Source organism: Mustelus asterias, chromosome 1 (genome assembly GCF_964213995.1).
Source record: "Mustelus asterias chromosome 1, sMusAst1.hap1.1, whole genome shotgun sequence".
Taxonomy (NCBI): Eukaryota; Metazoa; Chordata; class Chondrichthyes; order Carcharhiniformes; family Triakidae; genus Mustelus; species Mustelus asterias.
The window spans coordinates 201,999,992-202,020,347 of NC_135801.1; the positions used below are offsets into that span (position 1 = coordinate 201,999,992).

The window sequence follows — 20,356 nt, forward strand, 5'->3', positions numbered from 1 at the left end:
AGCCTATCCTCATAAGGCATGCCACTCAATCCAGGCAACATCCTTGTCACAGAAATCACAGAAACCCTACAGTGCAGAAGGAGGCCATTCAGCCCATCGAGTCTGCACCGACCACAATCCCACCCAGGCCCTACCCCCACATATTTTACCCGCTAATCCCTCTAACCTACGCATCTCAGGACTCTAAGGGGCAATTTTTTTTTCAACCTGGCCAATCAACCTAACCCACACATCTTTGGACTGTGGGAGGAAACCGGAGCACCCGGAGGAAACCCACGCAGACACGAGGAGAATGTGCAAACTCCACACAGACATTGAGCCAAACCGGGAATCGAACCCAGGTCCCTGGAGCTGTGAAGCAGCAGTGCTAACCACTGTGCTACCGTGCCGCCCCAAAATCGCCTCTGCACCCTTTCAATCTTTTCCACATCCTTCCTGTATTGAGGCGACCAGAACTGAGCACAGTACTCCAAGTACTGACGCAGTATGTAGATAGACCAACAAGAGGCGAGGCCACATTGGATTTGGTACTGGGTAATGAACCAGGCCAGGTGTTAGATTTGGAGGTAAGTGAGCACTTTGGTGACAGTGACCACAATTCGATTACGTTTACCTTAGCAAAGGAAAAGGATAGGTATATACAAAAAGGCAAGAGTTATAGCTGGGGGAAAGGAAATTATGGTGCGATTAGGTGAGATTTAGGTGGCATAGGTTGGGGAAGGAAACTGCAGGGGATGGGCACAATTGTAATGTGGAACTTGTTCAAGGAACAGCTACTACGCGTCCTTGATAAATATGTACCTGTCAGGCAGGGAGGAAGCAGACGTGTGAGGGAACCGTGGCTTTCTAAGGAGGTTGAATCTCTTGTGAAGAGGAAGAAGGAGACTTATGTAAAGATGAGACGTGAAGGCTCAGTTAGGGAGCTTGAGAGTTACAAGTTAGCCAGGAAGAACCTAAAGAAAGAGTTAAGAAGAGCCAGGAGGGGACAAAGAACAAAGAACAAAGAACAGTACAGCACAGGAAACAGGCCCTTAGGCCCTCCAAGCCTGTGCCACTCCTTGGTCCAACTAGACCATTCGTTTGTATCCCTCCATTCCCAGGCTGCTCATGTGACTATCCAGCTAAGTCTTAAACGATGTCAGCATGCCTGCCTCCACCACCCTACTTGGCAGCGCATTCCAGGCCCCCACCACCCTCTGTGTAAAAAACGTCCCTCTGATGTCTGAGTTATACTTCGCCCCTCTCAGCTTGAGCCCGTGACCCCTCGTGATCGTCACCTCCGACCTGGGAAAAAGCTTCCCACTGTTCACCCTATCTATACCCTTCATAATCTTGTACACCTCTATTAGATCTCCCCTCATTCTCCGTCTTTCCAAGGAGAACAACCCCAGTCTACCCAATCTCTCCTCATAGCTAAGACCCTCCATACCAGGCAACATCCTGGTAAACCTTCTCTGCACTCTCTCCAATGCCTCCACGTCCTTCTGGTAGTGCGGCGACCAGAACTGGACGCAGTACTCCAAATGTGGCCTAACCAGCGTTCTATACAGGGGAGATCCTAAATGAATACTTTGCGTCGGTATTCACTAAGGAGAGGGATGTGTTGACTGGGAGTGTCTCGGAGGGGAGTGTTGAACCGTTGGAGAAAATCTCCATTACAAAGGAGGAAGTGTTAGGTTTGTTAGAGAATATAAAGACTGACAAATCCCCAGGGCCTGATGGAATCTATCCAAGGCTGCTCAGGGAGACGAGAGATGAAATAGTTGGGCCTCTGACGCAAATCTTTGTCTCGTCACTGGACACAGGTGAGGTCCCAGAGGATTGGAGGATAGCCAATGTGGTCCCGTTATTTAAGAAGGGTAGGAAGGATAACCCGGGTAATTATAGGCCGGTGAGCTTGACGTCCGTGGTGGGGAAGTTGTTGGAGAAGATTCTTAAAGATAGGATGTATGCGCATTTAGAAAGGAATAAACTCATTAACGATAGTCAACATGGTTTTGTGAGAGGGAGGTCATGCCTCACGAACCTGGTGGTGTTTTTTGAAGAAGTGACCAAAATGGTTGACGAAGGAAGGGCCGTGGATGTTGTCTATATGGACTTTAGTAAAGCGTTTGACAAAGTCCCTCATGGTAGGCTAGTGAAAAAGGTTGGATCCCATGGGATAAAGGGGGAGGTGGCTAGATGGGTGGAGAACTGGCTTGGTCATAGAAGACAGAGGGTGGTAGTGGAAGGGTCTTTTTCCGGCTGGAGGCCTGTGACTAGTGGTGTACCGCAGGGCTCTGTATTGGGACCTCTGCTGTTTGTGATTTATATAAATGATCTGGAAGAAGGAGTAACTGGGGTGATCAGTAAGTTTGCGGACGACACAAAACTGGCAGGACTTGCAGATAGTGAGGAACATTGTCAGAGGCTACAGAAGGATATAGATAGGCTGGAAATTTGGGCAAGGAAATGGCAGATGGAGTTCAATCCTGATAAATGCGAAGTGATGCATTTTGGTGGGAATAATGTAGGGAGGAGCTACACGATAAATGGAAGAACCATAAAGGGTGTAGAGACGCAGAGGGACCTGGGTGTGCAAGTCCACAGATCTTTGAAGGTGACGTCACAGGTGGAGAAGGTGGTGAAGAAGGCATATGGCATGCTTGCCTTTATAGGACGGGGCATAGAGTATAAAAGTTGGGGTCTGATGTTGCAGATGTATAGAACGTTGGTTCGGCCGCATTTGGAATACTGCGTCCAGTTCTGGTCGCCACACTACCAGAAGGACGTGGAGGCTTTGGAGAGAGTACAGAGGAGGTTTACCAGGATGTTGCCTGGTATGGAGGGGCTTGGTTATGAGGAGAGATTGGGGAAACTGGGGTTGTTCTCCTTGGAAAGACGGAGGATGAGGGGAGACTTAATAGAGGTGTATAAAATTATGAAAGGCATAGATAGGGTGAACGGTGGGAAGCTTTTCCCCGGGTCGGTGGTGACGTTCACGAGGGGTCATAGGTTCAAGGTGAAGGGGGGGAGGTTTAACACAGATATCAGAAGGACATATTTCACACAGAGGGTCGTGGGGGCCTGGAATGTGTTGCCGGGCAAGGTGGTGGAGGCGGACACACTGGGAACGTTTAAGACTTATCTAGACAGCTATATGAACGGAGTGGGAATGGAGGGATACAAAAGAGTGATCTAGTTTGGACCAGGGAGCGGCGCGGGCTAATTGTTCCTGGTTTCTCGTTTCAAGGCTTCATTCTACGATCATCTTGCTGGTGCCAGTACAGAGTGAGACTGCGGATAGTTGGGAACCTGTCTCGGGGGCAGGGGATTCATATGGTGTTCGTGGGAGTGGAAATGACTAGGGTTGGGAAGCATTTTCCGATCGGGGCCATTGTGATCTCCTGGACTCGTTTCGATCGCCTCAGGGGGTCGGAGAGGAATTTCCCAGATTTTTTTTTCCCCATATTGGCCCTGGGGTTTTTCACTCTGGGTTTTCGCCTCTCCCTGGAGATCACATGGTCTGGAATGGGGGGGTGGGGGTAAGTTAATAGGTTGTAATGAACAAAGCATCGTAGCTGTGAGGGACAGCTCGGTGGATAGGATATTGGTATGTAGATAGGCTGGAAAATTGGGTGGGGATCCTGGATTCAGGATTCAATCCTGGACCGGGGAGCGGCGCGGGCTTGGAGGGCCGAAGGGCCTGTTCCTGTGCTGTATTGTTCTTTGTTCTTTGTTGATCATCAGACTCCAGCTTTTATACTCTATACCCCGTCCTATAAAGGCAAGCATACCATATGCCTTCTTCACCACCTTCTCCACCTGTGTTGCCACCTTCAAGGATTTGTGGACTTGCACATGAGAAGTCTTTGGCAGATCGGATCAAGGAAAACCCAAAAGCTTTCTATAGGTATGTCAGGAGTAAAAGAATGACTCGGGTAAGGTTAGGGCCAGTCAAGGACAGTAGTGGGAAGTTGTGCGTGGAGTCTGAAGAGATAGGAGAGGCACTAAATGAATATTTTTCGTCGGTATTCACACTGGAGAGGGACAGTGTTGTAGAGGGGAGTACTGAGATGCAGGCTGTTGGACTGGATGGGATTGAGGTCCATCAGGAGGAGGTGTTAGCAATTCTGGAAAGGGTAAAAATAGATAAGTCCCCTGGGCCTGATGGGATTTATCCCAGGGTTCTCTGGGAGGCGAGAGAGGAGATTGCAGAGCCTTTGGCTTTGATCTTTGTGTCATCATTGTCTACAGGAACAGTGCCAGAAGACTGGAGGATAGCAAATGTTGTCCCCTTGTTCAAGAAGGGGAGTAGGGACAACCCTGGTAATTATAAACCGGTGAGCCTTACTTCTGATGTGGGCAAATAATCACCTAGAAAGGAATAATTTGATTAGGGATAGTCAGCACGGTTTTGTGAAGGGTAGATCGTGCCTCACAAACCTTATTGAGTTCTTTGAGAAGGTGACCAAAGAGGTGGATGAGGGTAAAGTGGTTGATGTGGTGTATATGGATTTCAGCAAAGCGTTTGATAAGGTTCCCCATGGTCAGCTTTTGCAGAAAATACGGACACATGGGATTGAGGGTGATTTAGTGGTTTGGATCAGGAATTGGCTAGCTGTAAGAAAACAGAGGGTGGTGGTTGATGGGAAATATTCATCCTGGAGTTGAGTTACTACTGGTGTACCGCAAGGATCTGTTTTGGGGATACTGCTGTTTGTCATTTTTATTAATGACCTGGATGAGGGCGTGGAAGAATGGATTAGTAAATTTGCGGATGACACTAAAGTCGGTAGAGTTGTAGACAGTGCGGAGGGAAGTGGCAGGTTACAGAGGGACATAGATAAGCTGCCGAGCTGGGCTGAGAGGTGGCAAATGGAGTTTAATGCGGAAAAGTGTGAGGTGATTCACTTTGGAAGGAGTAACAGGAATACAGAGTACTGGGCTAATGGTGAGATACTTGGTAGTGTGGATGAACAGAGGGATCTGGGTGTCCATGTGCATAGATCCCTGAAAGTTGGCACCCAGGTTGATAGGGTTGTTAAGAAGGCGTACAGTGTGTTAAGAACATAAGAAATAGGAGCAGGAGTAGGCCATCTAGCCCCTCGAGCCTGCCCCGCCACTCAATAAGATCATGGCTGATCTGACGTGGATCAGTACCACTTACCCGCCTGATCCCCATAATCCTTAATTCCCTTACCGATCAGGAATCCATCCATCCGCACTTTAAACATATTCAGCGAGGTAGCCTCCACCACCTCAGTGGGCAGAGAATTCCAGAGATTCACCACCCTCTGGGAGAAGAAGTTCCTCCTCAACTCTGTCTTAAACCGACCCCCCTTTATTTTGAGGCTGTGTCCTCTAGTTTTAACTTCCTTACTAAGTGGAAAGAATCTCTCCGCCTCCACCCTATCCAGCCCCCGCATTATCTTATAAGTCTCCATAAGATCCCCCCTCATCCTTCTAAACTCCAACGAGTACAAACCCAATCTCCTCAGCCTCTCCTCATAATCCAAACCCCTCATCTCCGGTATCAACCTGGTGAACCTTCTCTGCACTCCCTCCAATGCCAATATATCCTTCCTCATATAAGGGGACCAATACTGCACACAGTATTCCAGCTGCGGCCTCACCAATGCCCTGTACAGGTGCATCAAGACATCCCTGCTTTTATATTCTATCCCCCTCGCGATATAGGCCAACATCCCATTTGCCTTCTTGATCACCTGTTGTACCTGCAGACTGAGTTTTTGCGTCTCATGCACAAGCTTTTATTGGTAGAGGGATTGAGTTTCGGAGCCAGGAGGACATGCTGCAACTGTACAAAACTCTGGTGCGGCCGCACTTGGAGTATTGCGTACAGTTCTGGTCGCCGCATTATAAGAAAGATGTGGAAGCATTGGAAAGGGTGCAGAGGAGATTTACCAGGATGTTGCCTGGTATGGTGGGAAGTTTGTATGAGGAAAGGCTGAGGGACTTGAGGTTGATTTCGTTAGAGAGAAGAAGGTTAAGAGGTGACTTAATAGAGGCATACAAGATGATCAGAGGATTAGATAGGTGGACAGTGAGAGCCTTTTTCCTCAGATGGTGATGGCTAACACAAGGGGACATAGCTTTAAATTGAGGGGTGAGAGATATAGGACAGATGTTAGAGGTAGGTTCTTTACTCAGAGAGTAGTAAGGGCGTGGAATGCCCTGCCTGCAGCAGTAGTGGACTCGTCAACATTAAGAGCATTCAAAGGGTTATTGGATAAACATATGGATGATATTGGAATCGTGTAGATTAGAGGGGCTTTAGATCGGTTTCACTGGTCGGCGCAACATCGAGGGCAGAAGGGCCTGTACTGTGCTGTAATGTTCTATGTTCTACTGAAAGTGGCAATGCAGGTGGAGAAGGTAGTCAAGAAGGCATACGGCATGTTTGCCTTCATCGGCTGGGGTATTGAGTTTAAAAATTGGCAAGTCATGTTGCAGCTTTATTCAACCTTAGTTAGTCCGCATTTGGAATATAGTGTTCAATTCTGGTCACCACACTACCAGAAGGATGTGGAGGCTTTGGAGAGGGTACAGAAAAGATTTACCAGGATGTTGCCTGGTATGGAGGGCATTAGTTATGAGGAGAGGTTGGAGAAACTTGGTTTGTTCTCACTGGAACCACAGAGGTTGAGGGGCGACCTGATAGAAGTCTGCAAGTCTGCAATGTACAGGGCATTGGTGAGGCCGCAGCTGGAATACTGTGTGCAGTATTGGTCCCCTTATATGAGGAAGGATATATTGGCATTGGAGGGAGTGCAGAGAAGGTTCACCAGGTTGATACCGGAGATGAAGGGTTTGGATTATGAGGAGAGGCTCCTATTTCTCATGTTCTTATGTTCTTATTAAGACTATGAGGGGCATGGCCAGAGAGGATAGTCAGAAGCTTTTTCCCAGGGTGGAAGAGTCAATTACTCGGGGGCACAGGTTTAAGGTGCGAGGGCAAAGTTTAAAGGAGATGTACGAGGCATATTTTTTACACAGAGAGTAGTGGGTGCCTGGAACTCGTTGCCAGGGGAGGTAGTGGAAGTGGATATGGTAGTGACTTTTATGGAGCATCTTGACAAATGCATGAAGAGGATGGGAATAGAGGGGTATGGTCCCTGGAAGGGTAGGGGATTTTAGTTCAGTCGGGCAGCATGGTCGGTTCAGGCTTGGAGGGCCGAAGGGCCTGTTCCTTTGCTGTAATTTTCTTTGTTCTTCTTTGTTCTTTGCCTAATGTACTAATGGAGGAAAAATGTAGGCCCCCTACAGACAGAAACAGGGGAATGTATAATAGGGGACAATGAAATGGCCGAGCAACTGAATACATACTTTGGTTCTGTCTTCACAAAAGAGGACACAAATCAGATAACAGAAATTTGGAGGATGCAAGATTTAGTGAGAGGGAAGAACTGAGGGAAATCAATATTAGTAGAGAAATGGTGCTGGGAAAGTTGATGGGATTGAAGGTGGATAAATCCCCAGGGCCTGATAATCTACATCCCAGAGCACTTAAGGAAGTGGCTCCAGAAATAGTGGATGCATTGGTGGTCATCTTCCAGGATTCTATAGACTCTGGAACAGTCCCTACAGATTGGAGGGTAGCGAATGTCACTCCAATATTCAAAAAGGGTGGTCGAGAGAAAACAGGGAATTATAGACCCATAAGCTTAACATCGGTGGTGGGGAAAATTCTCAAATCCATTATCAAGGACTTTATAGCGGAGCATTTAGAAAGCAGCGGCAGGATCAGACAGAGTCAGCATGGATTTATGAAGGGGAAATCATGCTTGACAAATCTGTTGGAATTCTTTGAAGATGTAACTAGCAGAGTTGACAAGGGGGAGCCAGTCGATGTGGTATATTTGGACTTTCAGAAAGTGTTTGACAAAGTCCCGCACAAGAGATTATCGTGCAAGATTAAAGCGCATGGGATTAGGGGAAGTGTATTGAGATGGATAAAAAACTGGTTGGCAGAGAGGAAACAAAGAGTAGAAATTGATGGGTGCTTTTCAAATTGGCAGGCAGTAACTAATGGGGTACCACAGGGATCGGTGCTGGGACCCCAGCTATTCACAATATATATTAATGATTTGGATGAGGGAACAAAATGTAACATCTCAAAGTTTGCAGATGACACCAAGTTGGGTGGGAGGGTGAACTGTGATGAGGATGCAGAGATCCTCGAGTGTGAGGTGATTCACTTTGGAAGGAGTAACAGGAATACAGAGTACTGGATAGACTGGGACTTTTTTCTCGGGAACGTAGGAGGCTGAGGGGTGATCTTATAGAGGTCTATAAAATATTGAGGAGCACAGATCAGCTAGATAGTCAATATCTTTTCCCAAAGGTAGGGGAGTCTAAAAGGCATAGGTTTAAGATGAGAGGGGAGAGATACAGAAGTGTCCAGAGGGGCAATTTTTTCACACAGAGGGTGGTGAGTGTCTGGAACAAGCTGCCAGAGGTAGTAGTAGAGGCGGGTACAATTTTGTCTTTTAAAAAGCATTAAGACAGTTACATGGGTAAGATGGGTATAGAGGGATATGGGCCAAATGCGGGCAATTGGGACGAGCTTAGGGGTTTTAAAAAAAAGGGTGGCATGGACAAGTTGGGCCGAAGGGCCTGTTTCCATGCTGTAAACTTCGATGGCCCGGTGGCCTCTGTGGCCCCTGTGGCCCCTGTGACCCCTGTGACCCCGATGAGATCCTTTGTTAACATGCTGCTATGTTCCTGTCATGGCAATTTAACCAAATCCAGTTACCTGAACAAGGAACAGTACAGCACAGGAACAGGCCCTTCGGCCCTCTAAGCCTTCATCAATCATGTTGTTGAATCTAGACCAACCGCTTCTCTCCCTCTATTCCCCGTCTGTTGGTGCCTTTAGATTATTTAGCTTGTTTAGGAATGCAGTTGACAGAGGATTAGCTTCAACAACTGCCTGTCTGTGTTACACCAGAAATACTACATAGAACATAGAATAGTACAGCACAGAACAGGCCCTTCGGCCCACGATGTTGTGCCGAGCTTTATCTGAAACCAAGATCAAGCTATCCCACTCCCTATCATCCTGGTGTGCTCCATGTGCCTATCCAATAACCGCTTAAATGTTCCTAAAGTGTCTGACTCCACTATCACTGCAGGCAGTCCATTCCACACCCCAACCACTCTCTGCGTAAAGAACCTGCCTCTGATATCCGTCCTGTATCTCCCACCACGAACCCTATAGTTATGCCCCCTTGTAATAGCTCCATCCACCCGAGGAAATAGTCTTTGAACGTTCACTCTATCTATCCCCTTCATCATTTTATAAACCTCTATAGCGATAAAGAAAGGAAGGATAGACTATGAAGCTCGGCTCGCAATTAATATAAAAAATGATAGTAAAAGTTTTTATAAATATATAAAAAGGAATAGAGTGGCTAGAGTGAATGTTGGACCCTTGGAGGACGAGAGGGGGGAGTTAATAGTGGGAAATGAGGATATGGCTGAGTCTTTAAATAAGTTTTTTGTGTCGGTCTTCACGGTGGAGGACACAAATAGTTTGCCAAATATTAACGATAGAGGGTTGGCAGCAGGAGAAATACTTAATACAATTAATGTTACCAGAGAGGCAGTGCTGGGTAGACTAATGGGACTGAAGGTGGACAAGTCCCCGGGTCCGGATGGAATGCATCCCAGGGTATTGAAAGAAATGTCAGAGGTAATAGTGGATGCGTTAGTGATTATTTATCAAAACTCGTTGCATTCTGGGGTAGTGCCGGTTGATTGGAAAACGGCTAATGTTACGCCGCTGTTTAAAAAAGGAAGGAGACAAAAGGCGGGTAACTATAGGCCGGTCAGCTTAACGTCTGTAGTAGGGAAAATGCTGGAATCCATTATTAAAGAGGAGATAGCAGGGCATCTGGATAGAAATGGTTCGATCAATCAGACGCAGCATGGATTCATGAGGGGAAAGTATTGCTTGACGAACATGTTGGATTTTTATGAAGATGTGACGAGGGCGGTTGATGGAGGAGAATCGGTGGATGCGGTGTTTTTGGATTTCCAAAAGGCGTTTGATAAGGTGCCCCATAAAAGGCTGCTGAAGAAGATTAGGGCACACGGAGTTGGGGGTAGTGTGTTAAAGTGGATTGGGGACTGGCTATCCGACAGGAAGCAAAGAGTCGGAATAAATGGGTGTTTTTCCGGTTGGAGGAAGGTAACTAGTGGCGTGCCGCAGGGATCGGTACTCGGGCCGCAACTGTTTACCATTTATATAGATGATCTGGAGGAGGGGACGGAGTGTAGGGTAACGAAGTTTGCAGACGACACAAAGATAAGTGGAAAAGTGAATCGTGTGGAGGACGGAGAAGATCTGCAGAGAGATTTGGACAGGCTGAGTGAGTGGGCGAGGATATGGCAAATGGAGTATAACGTTGAGAAATGCGAGGTTATACACTTTGGAGGAAATAATAACAAATGGGATTACTATCTCAATGGAAACAAATTAAAACATGCTACCGTGCAAAGGGACCTGGGGGTCCTTGTGCATGAGACGCAAAAGCCCAGTCTGCAGGTACAACAGGTGATCAAGAAGGCAAATGGGATGTTGGCCTATATCGCGAGGGGGATAGAATATAAAAGCAGGGATGTCTTGATGCACCTGTACAGGGCATTGGTGAGGCCGCAGCTGGAATACTGTGTGCAGTATTGGTCCCCTTATATGAGGAAGGATATATTGGCATTGGAGGGAGTGCAGAGAAGGTTCACCAGGTTGATACCGGAGATGAGGGGTTTGGATTATGAGGAGAGGCTGAGGAGATTGGGTTTGTACTCGTTGGAGTTTAGAAGGATGAGGGGGGATCTTATGGAGACTTATAAGATAATGCGGGGGCTGGATAGGGTGGAGGCGGAGAGATTCTTTCCACTTAGTAAGGAAGTTAAAACTAGAGGACACAGCCTCAAAATAAAGGGGGGTCGGTTTAAGACAGAGTTGAGGAGGAACTTCTCCCAGAGGGTGGTGAATCTCTGGAATTCTCTGCCCACTGAGGTGGTGGAGGCTACCTCGCTGAATATGTTTAAAGCGCGGATGGATGGATTCCTGATCGGTAAGGGAATTAAGGGTTATGGGGATCAGGCGGGTAAGTGGTACTGATCCACGTCAGATCAGCCATGATCTTATTGAATGGCGGGGCAGGCTCGAGGGGCTAGATGGCCTACTCCTGCTCCTATTTCTTATGTTCTTATGTTCTATTAAGTCTCCCCTCAGCCTCCTCCACTCCAGAGAGAACAGCCCTAGCTCCCGCAACCTTTCCTCATAAGACCTACCCTCCAAACCAGGCAGCATCCTGGTAAATCTCCTCTGCACTCTTTCCAGCGCTTCCACATCCTTCCTATAGTGAGGTGACCAGAACTGCACACAATACTCCAAATGTGGTCTCACCAAGGTCCTGAACAGTTGCAGCATAACCCCACGGCTCTTTAACTCCAACCCCCTGTTAATAAAAGCTAACACACTATAGGCCTTCTTCACAGCTCTATCCACTTGAGTGGCAACCTTTAGAGATCTGTGGATATGAACCCCAAGATCTCTCTGTTCCTCCATAGTCTTCAGAACCCTACCTTTGACCCTGTAATCCACATTTAAATTAGTCCTACCAAAATGAATCACCTCACATTTATCAGGGTTAAACTCCATTTGCCATTTTTCAGCCCAGCTTTGCATCCTGTCTATGTCTCTTTGCAGCCTACAACAGCCCTCCACCTCATCCACTACTCCACCAATCTTGGTGTCATCAGCAAATTTACTGATCCACCCTTCAGCCCCCTCCTCTAAGTCATTAATAAAAATCACAAAGAGCAGAGGACCAAGCACTGATGCCTGCGGCACTCCGCTAGAAACCTGCCTCCAATCCAAAAATTTTCCATCGACCACCACCCTCTGTCTTCGATCAGACAGCCAGTTACCTATCCAATCGGCCAACTTTCCCTCTATCCCACACCTCCTCACTTTCATCATAAGCCGACCATGGGGGACCTTATCAAACGCCTTACTAAAATCCATGTATATGACATCAACTGCCCTACCTTCATCAACACACTTAGTTACCACCTCAAAAAATTCTATCCAATTTGTGAGGCACGACTTGCCCTTCACGAATCCATGCTAACTATCCCGGATTAATCCGCATCTTTCTAAATGGTCATAAATCCCATCTCTAAGGACCTTTTCCATCAATTTACCAACCACCGAAGTAAGACTAACCGGTCTATAATTACCAGGGTCATTTCTATTCCCTTTCTTAAACAGAGGAACAACATTCGCCATTCTCCAGTCCTCTGGCACCATCCCCGTGGACAGCGAGGACCCAAAGATCAAAGCCAAAGGCTCTGCAATCTCATCCCTCGCCTCCCAAAGAATCCTAGGATACATTTCATCAGGCCCAGGGGACTTATCGACCTTCAGTTTATTCAAAACTGCCATGAAATCCTCCCTCCGAACATCTATTTCCGCCAGCCTATTAGCCTGTAACACCTTCTCTTCCTCAAGAACATGGCCCCTCTCCTTGGTGAACACTGAAGAAAAGTATTCATTCATCACCTCGCCTATCTCTACCGACTCCATACACAAGTTCCCACTACTGTCCTTGACCGGCCCTAACCTCACCCTGGTCATTCTTTTATTCCTCACATAAGAGTAAAAAGCCTTGCGGTTTTCCTTGATCCAACCCGCCAAGGACTTCTCGTGTCCCCTCCTAGCTCTCCTAAGCCCCTTTTTCAGCTCATTCCTTGCTAACTTGTAACCCACAATCGAGCCATCTGAACCTTGTTTCCTCATCCCTACATAAGCTTCCCTCTTCCTTTTCACAAGACATTCCACCTCTTTCGTGAACCATGGTTCCCTCACTCAGCCATTTCCTCCCTGCCTGACAGGGACATACCTATCAAGGACATAGAACAGTACAGCACAGAACAGGCCCTTCGGCCCACGATGTTGTGCCGAGCTTTATCTGAAACCAAGACATCCAGTATTTGTTCCTTGAAAAAGTTCCACTTTTCATTAGTTCCTTTCCCTGACAGTTTCTGTTCCCAACTTATGCCGCCTAATTCTTGCCTAATCGCATCATAATTACCTCTCCCCCAATTGTAAACCTTGCCCTGCCGTACGGCCCTATCCCTCTCCATTGCAAGAACAAAAGACACCGAATTGTGGTCACTATCTCCAAAGTGCTCTCCCACAACCAAATCTAACACTTGGCCCGGTTCATTTCCCAGTACCAAATCCAATGTGGCCTCACCTCTTGTCGGCCTATCCACATATTGTGTCAGGAAACCCTCCTGTACACGCTGCACAAAAACTGCCCCATCCAAACTATTTGACCTACAAAGGTTCCAATCAATATTTGGAAAGTTAAAGTCCCCCATGACAACTACCCTGTGACCCCCACACATATCCATAATCAGCTTAGCAATTTCTTCCTCCACATCTCTATTACTATTTGGGGGCCTATAGTAAACTCCTAACAACGTGACCACTCCTTTCCTATTTCTAACCTCAGCCCATATTACCTCAGTGTGCCGATCCCCCTCGAAGTGCCTTTCCGCAGCCGTTAAACTATCCTTGATTAACAATGCCACTCCTCCACCTCTTTCACCAGCTTCCCTACACTTAGTGAAACATCTATACCCCAGAACGTCCAACAACCATTCCTGTCCTTGTTCTACCCACGTCTCCGTAATGGCCGCAACATCGTAGTCCCAAGTACCAATCCACGCCCCAAGTTCATCTACTTTGTTCCGGATGCTCCTTGCATTGAAGTAGACACACTTCAACCCACCTTCCTGTCTACCGGTACCCACCCTTGACCCTGATACCTTCCCCAATACCTCACCACCCTCACTGACTTCTGGACTACAACTCCTTTTCCCACTCCCCTGACAAATTAATTTAAACCCCCCTGAAGAGCCGTAACAAATTTCCCTCCGAGGATATTGGTGCCCCTCTGGTTCAGGTGCACCCCGTCCTGTTTGTATAGGTCCCACCTTCCCCAGAACGTGTTCCAATTATCCACGTATCTGAAACCCTCCCTCCTACACCATCCCTGCAACCACATGTTTAACTGCACCCGCTCCCTGTTCCTCAACTCGCACTTGGTATCACGTGGCACCGGCAACGTACCAGAGATGACCACATGCTGTGCCGGATGTTGGGTTGAAAGGAAGGCACTGATCAGCATTTGTGGCGAGGCTTCACTGGATGTGATTATGTTCCTCTGTTCCACAGGTCAGACTGGAGAAATGCCCAGTTATAGACTCGACCAGATCTCTGAGCTTCACGACTCACTGAATAAACTCTACCTGAGCCAGAAACATTGCCAGGTAAAAGTCCTGGTGCTAACATCCAGGCGCGGGCCAGTGAAACTCCACCTGTGTGCACACAGGTTAATCCTGTCGCTCAGCACTGATGGGAACCTCATCACTGAGAATAAAACCAGTGGCATCCAAATAATGGTTCAGCAGGATTGCCTGCCGTACGTGGAGGATTTCATCAGGTAAAGTCTGTTCCGGGAAATACCGACTGCCTTGAGGTTCAGCTAAAGGGGTCAGATAAACTCCTGCATTCCAAACGAAAAGGAAATCATACAGTCATACACCGCAGAAGAGGTCCTTCAGCCGTGTTGATACTCAAGAAAGGTTTATGAAGATTGTTAATGGAATCAAAACAGTCCTTCCACAGTAACACATTGCAGAGGCTGTGATTAGATCAGTTAAACATCTGTCTGTCTCTGAACACTTGTTGATAGCGAAAGTGAAATCTCTGCAGAGACGCAGCTGTTTCCTGGTGTCCAGACAGGATGTGGGAACGGCCAAACTTCCTGCCGTTTAGGCGGGTGGATTTTCAGTGTACAAGTATTTCTTACTGAGGGTAAAATCCCAGACTCAGCATCCTGCTTTTGTATAAATCCTTGGCAAAACTTCAAAACCATTTTGAAAACAACACAAAAACTAGGACGTTACAGGCAATGTTTAAAACTCACTAGGTCGATTCAATCAGATCTTTGGTGTTCCATTTTGGACATTGAAGTTTCAGAAGGAGGTGAACATTTTGATTTGGGTTTGTGAGGTTATTGGGAGAGGTTAACATGGAAACAGAGTTGAGGGCAACAGATTTTTCAGGCTGCATTGCGGATACAGTCTTGGTGGAAGAGAGACATGTTGCTGAAGCTTTTCATTTTGTACTCATCAAGTCAACACAAGGATGCCAAATTTCAAAATATCACCACAAGGATGCTGATTGGTTGGCAAGTCAAAGCCTATTGGTGTTAGGAGATAGAACTGAGGAGATTACATAATTTCACTCAGAAAGTGGTGGGTGAGTGGAATCGGCTGCCGTCAGTGGTGGTGGAGACAAACTCGATAGAGTATTTTAAGAGACTTCTGGATGAGTACATGGGACTTAATAGGATTGAGGGTTATAGGTAAGCCTATATATAAGCCTAGGTAGGTAGGGACATGACCGGCGCAACTTGTGGGCCGAAGGGCCTGTTTGTGCTGTATTTTTTCTATGTTCTATATAATTTGTAATTATAGTTATAGATGTAGTTTTAAAAAAGCATAATTTGTGCTTTTGTCTGTTAAGAGATTCAGAACTTCAGCTTACTTTCACTTTAAACTTTGCCTGCATTTTAATTTTAACAGAGAAACTAGAAGTAGGAAGGGGCCATTTGGCCCTTTGGGCCTGCTCCGCCAATCACTTTGATCATCAAATTCAATATCCTGATTTCCCCCCTTCCCCCCATATCCCTTGAGCCCTTTAGCCCCAAGAGCGATATCTAATTTCTTCTTGAAATCAGACAACATTTTAAGAGCATAAGAACTAGGAGCAGGAGTAGGCCATCTTGCCCCTCGAGCCTGCTCCGTCATTCAACAAGATCATGGCTGATCTTTTCATGGACTCAGCTCCACTTACCCGCCCGCTCACCATAACCCTTAATTCCTTTACTGTTCACAAATTTATCTATCATTGCCTTAAAAACATTCAATGAGGTAGCTTCAAGTTTTTAGGTGTCCAGATCACCAACAACCTGTCCTGGTCCCCCCATACCGACACTATAGTTAAGAAAGCGCCACCAACTCTACTTTCTCAGAAGACTAAGGAAATTTGGCATGTCAGCGACGACTCTCACCAACTTTTACAGATGCACCATAGAAAGCATTCCTTCTGGTTGTATCACAGCTTGGTATGGCTCCTGATCCACCCAAGTCCACAAGGAACTACAAAAGGTCGTGAACATAGAACATAGAGCATAGAACAGTACAGCACAGAACAGGCCCTTCGGCCCACAATGTTGTGCCGAGCTTTATCTGAAACCAAGATCAAGCTATCCCACTCCCTATCATCCTGGTGTGCTCCATGTGTCTATCCAATAACCGCTTAAATGTTCCTAAAGTGTCTGACTCCACAATCACTGCAGGCAGTCCATTCCACACCCCAACCACTCTCTGAGTAAAAAACCTCCCTCGGACATCCTTCCTATATCTCCCACCATGAACCCTATAGTTATGCCCCCTAGTTACCGCTCCATTCACCCGAGGAAATAGTCTTTGAACGTTCACTCTATCTATCCCCCTCATCATCTTATAAACCTCTATCAAGTCTCCTCTCAACCTCCTCCGCTCCAAAGAGAAAAGCCCAAGTTCCCTCAACCTTTCCTCATAAGACCTACCCTCCAAACCAGGCAGCATCCTGGTAAATCTCCTTTGCACTCTTTCCAGTGTCTCCACATCCTTCTTATAGTGAGGTGACCAGAACTGCACGCAATATTCCAAATGTGGTCTCACCAAGGTCCTATACAGTTGCAGCATAACCCCACGGCTCTTAAACTCAAACCCCCTGTTAATGAACGCCAACACACTACAGGCCTTATTCACGGCTCTATCCACTTGAGTGGCAACCTTCAGAGATCTGTGGATATAAACCCCAAGATCTCTCTGTTCCCCCACATTCTTCAGAACCCTACCTTTGATCCTGTAATCCTCATTCAAATTTGTCCTACCAAAATGAATCACCTCACATTTATCAGGGTTAAACTTCATTTGCCATTTTTCAGCCCAGCTCTGCATCCTATCAATGTCTCTTTGCAGCCTACAACAGCCCTCCACCTCATCCACTACTCCTCCAATTTTGGTGTCATCGGCAAATTTACTGATCCACCCTTCAGCCCCTTCCTCGAAGTTATTTATAAAAATTACAAATAGCAGAGGACCCAGCACTGATCCCTGAGGCACTCCGCTGGTAACCGGTTTCCAGTCCGAAAATTTTGTCTTCTGTTATATATGTCTTCTGCTATATATGATATATATGTTATATATGATGTGGAAATGCCGGCGTTGGACTGGGGTAAACACAGTAAGGAGTCTAACAACACCAGGTTAAAGTCCAACAGGTTTATTTGGTAGCAAACGCCACAAGCTTTCGGAGAGCTGCTCCTTCGTCAGATGGAGTGGAAATCTGACGAAGGAGCAGCGCTCCAAAAGCTAGTGGCGTTTGCTACCAAATAAACCTGTTGGACTTTAACCTGGTGTTGTTAGACTCCTTATTCTGTTATATAGCCAGTTACCTATCCAATTGACCAAACTTCCCTCTATCCCACACATCCTTACTTTCTTCATAAGCCAATGATGGGGGACTTTATCAAACGCCTTACTAAAATCCATGTATATGACATCAACTGCACTACCTTCATCAACACACTTAGTTACCTCCTCAAAAAATTCTATCAAATTTGTGAGGCAAGATTTGCCCTTCACGAATCCGTGCTGACTATCCCGGATTAATCCGCATCTTTCTAAATGGTCGTAAATCCTATCCCTAAGGACCTTGTGTAGCCCAATCCACCATGCAAACCAGCCTCCCATCCATTGACTCTGTCTATACTTCCCACTGCCTTGGCAAGGCAGTTAGCATAATTAAGGACCCCACGCACCCCAGACATTCTCTCTTTCACCTTCTTCCATCGGGAAAAAGATACAAAAGTCTTTAGCCTGTTGTAAGCCTTATTTGTTACTTACAGTAAGTAAGCCTTAAATGTGATGAATAAATAAACTTTTAAAAAAGGGACAGTACAGTGGTTCGCACTGCTGCCTCACAGCGCCAGAGACCCGAGTTCGATTCCTGGCTTGGGTCACTGTCTGTGTGGACTCTGCACGTTCTCCCCATGTCTGCGTGGGTTTCCTCCGGGTGCTCCAGTTTCTTCCCACAGTCTGAAAGACGGGCTGGTTAGGTGCATTGACCCGAACAAGCGCCGGAGTGTGGCGACAAGAACGTACCAACTGACTCATGAATAGATACTTCCCTGCTGCAATTTTGTTTTTTAAAAAGCGTTTAGACAGTTACATGCGTGAGATGGCTAGCGAGGGATATGGGCTAAGCACGGGCAATTAGGACTAGCTTAGTCGCTAAAAAAAAGGGCGACACGGAGAAGTTGGGCCGAAGGGCCTGTTTCCATTCTGTAAACCTCGATAACTCTACGCTGCCATCAGACGTTTGAATGGACCTACCTTGCATTGAGTTGATCTTTCTCTACACCCCAGCTATGACTGTAACACTACATTCGAATATAATAAAGAAAAGTAAGATGGATTATGAGAGTAAACAAGCTCAGAATATAAAAACAGACAGCAAACATTTCTGCAAATATACAACACGAAAAAGAGTGGCGAAAGTAAACATTGGTCCTTTAGAGGATGAGAAGGGGGATGTAATAACTGGAAATGAGAAAATGGCTGAGGCATTGAACAGGTATTTTGTGTCGGTCTTCACAGTGGAAGACACAAATAACATGCCAAAAATTGATGACAGGAAGGCTATGGCAGGTGAGGACCTAGAAACTATCATTATCACGAAAGAGGTAGTGTTGGGCAAGCTAATGGGGCTAAAGGTAGACAAGTCTCCTGGTCCTGATGGAATGCATCCCAGGGTGCTAAAAGAGATGGCGGGAGTAATAGCAAATGCACTAGTGGTAATTTCTCAAAATTCGCTGGACTCTGGGGTGGTTCCCGCAGACTGGAAAACAACAAATGTGATGCCACTGTTTAAAAAAGGAGGTAGACAAAAGGCGGGTAACTATAGGCCGGTTAGCTTAACTTCTGTAGTAGGGAAAATGCTTGAATCTATCATCAAGGAAGAAATAGCGAGACATCTGGATATAAATTGTCCCATTGGTAAGACGCAGCATGGGTTCATGAAGGGAAGGTCATGTTTGACTAATTTGGTGGAATTCTTTGAGAACATTACATGTGCAGTGGACAATGGGGAACCTGTGGATGTGGTGTATCTGGATTTCCAGAAGGCATTTGACAAGGTGCCGCACCAAAGACTGCTACATAAGATAAAGGTGCACGGTGTTACGGGTAACGTATTAGCATGGATAGAGGATTGGTTAACTAACAGAAAGCAAAGAGTGGGGGTAAATGGGTGTTTTTCTGGTTGGCGATCAGTGACTAGTGGTGTGCCTCAGGGATCAGTGTTGGGACCGCAATTGTTTACGATTTACATTGATGATTTGGAGTTGGGGACCAAGTGTAGTGTGTCAAAATTCGCAGATGACACGAAGATGAGTGGAAGAGCAAAGTGTGCAGAGGACGCTGAAAGTCTGCAAAGGGATATAGATAATCAAAGTGATTGGGCGAGGGTCTGGCAGATGGAGTACAATGTTGGTAAATGTGAGGCCATCCATTTTGGTAGGAATAACAGCAAAATGGACTATTATTTAACTGGTAAAAAACTGCAGCATGCTGCTATGCAGAGGGACCTGGGTGTCCTTGTGCAGGAATCTCAAGGAGTTGGTTTGCAGGTGCAGCAGGTAATTAAGAAGGCAAATGGAATTTTGTCCTTCATTGCGAGAGGGATGGAGTTTATAAACAGCGAGGTTATGTTGTAACTGTATAAGGTGCTGGTGAGGCCACACCTGGAGTACTGTGTACAGTTTTGGTCTCCTTACTTGAGAAAGGGTATACTGGCACTGGAGAGGGTGCAGAGGAGATTCACAAGGTTGATTCCAGAGTTGAGAGGGTTCGCTTATGAGGTGAGACTGAGCAGACTGGGGCTATACTCATTGGAATTCAGAAGAATGAGGGGAGATCTTATAGAAACATATTAGAGTATGAAGGAATAGATAAGATAGAAGCAGGGAAGTTGTTTCCACTGGCGGGTGAAACTAGAACTAGGGGGCATAGCCTCAAAATAAGGGGGAGCAGATTTAGGACTGAGTTGAGGAGGAACTTCTTCACTCAAAGGGTTGTGAATCTGTGGGATTCCCTGCCCAGTGAAGCAGTTGAGGCTACCTCATTGAATGTTTTTAAGGCAAGGATAGATAAA

At 46.5% G+C, this 20,356-nt stretch overlaps 1 protein-coding gene across 1 annotated transcript in view; it reads left to right on the top strand.

The window, feature by feature from the left end:
* LOC144481400 (galectin-3-binding protein-like) overlaps window positions 1–20,356 on the top strand; it is a 238,438-nt gene that overhangs the window by 160,090 nt on the left and 57,992 nt on the right. Inside the window, exon 4 of the mRNA XM_078200742.1 lies at window positions 14,261–14,528. Within this exon, the coding sequence (XP_078056868.1) occupies window positions 14,261–14,528 (268 nt within the window). The remainder of the gene's footprint in view (window positions 1–14,260; window positions 14,529–20,356) is intronic.